Source organism: Diabrotica undecimpunctata, chromosome 11 (assembly GCF_040954645.1).
Source record: "Diabrotica undecimpunctata isolate CICGRU chromosome 11, icDiaUnde3, whole genome shotgun sequence".
NCBI lineage: Eukaryota > Metazoa > Arthropoda > Insecta > Coleoptera > Chrysomelidae > Diabrotica > Diabrotica undecimpunctata.
In genome coordinates, this window is record NC_092813.1 from 12,227,430 (window position 1) to 12,231,773 (window position 4,344).

The following is a 4,344-nucleotide window of genomic DNA, read 5'->3' on the forward strand; positions in this document are numbered from 1 at the left end:
TATTATTATTTCTGAATTAGTTTATATTTTTTATGTAATTAAATTTACTATCGATTGATATTTATTTATATTTTATTATTAACTTAATATTTCTGACTGACCGGCCTTTCAGAAGTAAAAGTTTTTTTATACCTCTGCCTTCATTTTCCCCTACAAACAATTACATCTCTATGGATTAAAATCACTAAAGCATTGGTTATCTTCACATTTATTTACTTTGCACACGAATGGCGAGTTAGACTGAATTGTTTTGTTTTTTGAAGTAAATACTTCTTATCGTTCAGCATACCTGTATGTTTTTGCACGGGCCGACATTATCATACATAATAATAATAATATCTAATAATGAAAAAAACATAAAATTATGTATAACATAAAACATATTAAAATAAAACAGAATAAAGAACAAAATACTACAAAAAAATACAATACAAATTAAATTAAATTAAAATAGGACGCTCTATTTGTCAACTAATATGCGAATATTTAAAATGCTAAATTTTTAAAATATTGTGATTTGAAAAGTCCTGTCCCGAATTATTATCTAAGGAAATATTGTTGTAACAAGCCGTTTAAATGAATAGTTTTTCTTTGATACTATTCCTCCTAGGTTTCGTGAGGTTTTTGAATTATTGTAGTTAGTTGTGTGAGTGTGACTAGGATTTCCTCAGATCTCCTGTCGCCATATTTAGCTAATAGTGCTGGACGAACATCTGTCCAGACAGTTTTGTTTGAGAAATTAATGTACCCTCTTGGTTCACCTTTCATTTGAGAAAGGATATTTGCTTTCAGTACGAATGCTTGAACATCAGAAGGATTTTGGCGTAGTAGAAATTCAATTAATATATCGGATGATGCTATAAAGGTAGACAAATTTTAGCTTGTGTATTCAAGGTGTCTGATTTGGGCTAACTATTTTTCTTTTCATTCGCCCTTCTCTTTCAATCTTTTCCATTTTTTGACATTATATTTAATTCCTTGAGTGATTTTTCTTTAACTTTTCCCACCTCTACTACTGACTGTATCCATTTTTTTTGGTCTGCCTCTTTTTTTACGATAGTCTTTGCTTCGTATACTTTTTTTGTAATTCTATTGGGATAGATCCTCATCAGATGCCCATAGCATTCATTTGTCTCTTGGCTATTTTATTCATTATTGGTTCTTAGTTGGCCATTCGCCTAATAGTCTCGTTGATTAATCTGTCCCATTTTGTTTTTCCAACTATTTTTCTTAGGTGCCTCATCTACATTGCATTTATCCTGCTCTGTGTTTTCCAGAATTGTTCAGTTTTCACTTGCATTAAGCACAGTCGATATCACTATTGTGTTATATATTTTTACCCTTGTCTGTCATGTAAGTTACCCTTTTCCCAGTATTGGGAATTAACGTATAGTATAACTTGCTTGATTTCTGTGCTCTTTTCTTATTTCCCAGTCTATTTTTCCGTCGTTAGTAATTATACTTCCCCCGTATACGTAAGTTGTAAGTTGTAAAGAGTTTTTACACTTTATTTTCATTGTATTATCTTCCTTACCTCCTTTGCCGCTGATTTTCACTATCTTAACTTTTTTCCTCGTTTATTTCCATTTTTAGTTCTTCTATTTATTCTATCCATATATCCATTAGTTTCCGCATTTTAATCTTGGAATCTGCTATTAATACTATGTCGTCGACATACATTAACGACACTATTATTATGGGTGGTAATCTATGGTGTCCTATTATTGTCTGTAGTTGGTAGGTTCTTACTCTAGTATTTCTTATCAATTCGTTAATTACTATTATGAACAGCAAAGGACTGAGACTATCTCTTTGTTTAATAAATGTCTTTCAATTGAATTTTTCCGATCTTTCCTCTGTTATCTTTACTCTTCTTTTGCTACCAAAATGTATTTGGTACCATTATTTTCCTCACGAATTTTACTATAATTTCTATTTCTTTCGTGTCCAATTCTGTTCTTAGGTCTATAAATGCTAATACTAGTTTTCTCCTCGTGACTATGCTTGTTAGTTTTTTCCACTTTTCTTTATATATTTTCATAGCCAGTTTATTTCTTGTTCTCCCTTGTATTTTACCATTTCTGGTTCAATTTTATCATCTCCATCTGCCTTGTCTATTTTTATATTTGATAGTTCTTCTATTACTTTTTCTCTAGTTATTTGCTCTAGCTCTATATTTTCTTCGCCTTCATTTATTACATTGTCTTCTGAATGTAGTTAAGTTCTATAAGAGAAGCACTCACTCATAATTGTTTATTTAGGTGCTGGCTTAATTTTAATATGAAAATAAGTTATATGTAAATTTATCAATTAATATAAATACTATGTGTGTATGCAATCAAATTACGGTACCTGTAATGTTGATGTATACTTCTTCTTTTTCCTCAGTGCACTGGGCTGGTTCGGGAACAGAAATCTTCTCAAAAGGGTCGCGTGGTCAAGGCTACACAAAATACTGGAGTGTTAAACGGCCCCGATTTATACAGGACTATATCTAAACTCAGATTGAAAATGCGTGTCGTCCCGTAGCTTGCTCCCTTAAGACTAGGAAGGACTGTACAGGTCCGTATTAATTTACGATGACAAGACATACACACACGTTAAGTAAAGAATTAAAATATAAAAATAAAATAATAAAAATTATTAATAAAAACTGAGAATATATGTGGAGGGACGTAACATTCCCACCCACCAAAATGCATATTTGCATTTTTAGTCAATGTAAGGCAAAGGACATAGCTTAACCAAAGGTCGCCTAAGTTCACATTTCGCGGTTTGTACGATAGCTACGCGAGCAATATCATCTTGACCGAAAATTAAAGTTTTAATTCGACCCATTTGCCATTGTAAGGGAGGCTTGGTCTCATTACGTATTAGTACGAGTGTACCTATATTAGGATTACTCTCATTTTTATGCCACTTCGAGCGTTGATGAACGCTCGAAGTCTGCATGTAATCGTTGCAGCAATTGCCAACGACTTAGTCTATTTAAATGAACATCACTGTAATCCCGATCGGGAATTATCTTTAAAGGCTCTAGTGTAAGAAAATGACCAGGTGTTAACACTGAAAAATCATTTGGATCATTACTGACAGGACATAAGGGACGACTATTTAAGACAGCCTCTATTTGTATGAGTAATGTATTGAATTCTTCATAGGTTAAAACCTGTTCGCCTATGACTCTAGACACATGCGTTTTTACGCTTTTTATACCCGCTTCAAACAATCCACCAAAATGGGAAGCTGCCGGAGGATTTAAATGCCATGTAATGACGTCGTTTTTATCAAAATGTGACTTAATGTCTTCTAAATAGGATTTTGCTCCTACAAAATTTGTTCCGCAATCAGAATAGACAACAGAGCAACGTCCTCGGCGTGCTATAAAACGTCTGAATGAGGCTAAAAATGCCTCGGTACTAAGTTTAGATACCAATTCTAAGTGCAAAGCCTTAGTTGCAAAGCATACAAATACGCAAATATAGGCTTTCGTTCGTTTAGCATTTTTAAGCTTATTGGCTCGTATCAGAAAAGGACCGCCAAAGTCGACGCCAACGCAAAAAAATGGTTTGGCCTTGGATATACGTAGGTCGGGAAGAGCCCCCATAGGTGGCTGATAATTTTGAGGTTTTAGTCTCCAACAGGAAAGACATTTTGAAAGAACACTACGAATAACACGTTTGGATGAAATTATCCAAAAGTTTTGTGACAAGGCGAAGTGCGTACCTTGAATGCCTGCATGTAGATATACAATATGAATTTCCGAAATAAGTAATTTGATAAAATTACCTTTAGAAGGTAAAAGAAGAGGAAAGCGCTTGTCATACGCTAATTCTGACTGGCTAAGTCTTCCGCCCACTCTTAGGAGATCATGTGAATCAAAGAAGGGATTTAATTTTTTCAAATATTTGAATTTTATAGAATTACCTTTAACCTTTTCTATTTCCTCCTTCAAATATCTTTGTTGCACTAATCTAATTAGTTGATTAGTGGCGTTACTTTGTTCCTGAATAGAAAGCTTTCCAACTGTTCGTTGATTGACTGATTTTAGGTTACCAACAAATCTAAGAACATAGGAAAAGATACGTTTTAATTTTGAAAAGGAAGAAAATCGATTACAGAGATTATCGACGAATTCATCAGATGGAAAAGACAAAAGACAACTTTTCTGTTTCAATTCTAAGTTATGTTCGATAGAATCGGTCAAGAAGAATGACCAGTTATCTTCAGTAGTGGGAAGAAACTCCGGACCCACCCACCAAGCAGGAGTATTTAAGAAATCCTCAGGGAAAAGTCCACGGGATCCGTGATCCGCACTATTTAATGAAGAAGGAATATATCGCC

General features: G+C 33.7%; 1 protein-coding gene across 1 annotated transcript; it reads right to left on the reverse strand.

Annotated features, from left to right (window-relative positions):
• Positions 1 to 2,911: 2,911 nt before the first annotated feature.
• LOC140452680 (uncharacterized) lies at positions 2,912 to 3,607 on the reverse strand. The gene has a single exon (XM_072546997.1). It carries the CDS (start codon positions 3,605 to 3,607, stop codon positions 2,912 to 2,914), a length of 696 nt encoding a protein of 231 aa, XP_072403098.1.
• Positions 3,608 to 4,344: the final 737 nt, after the last annotated feature.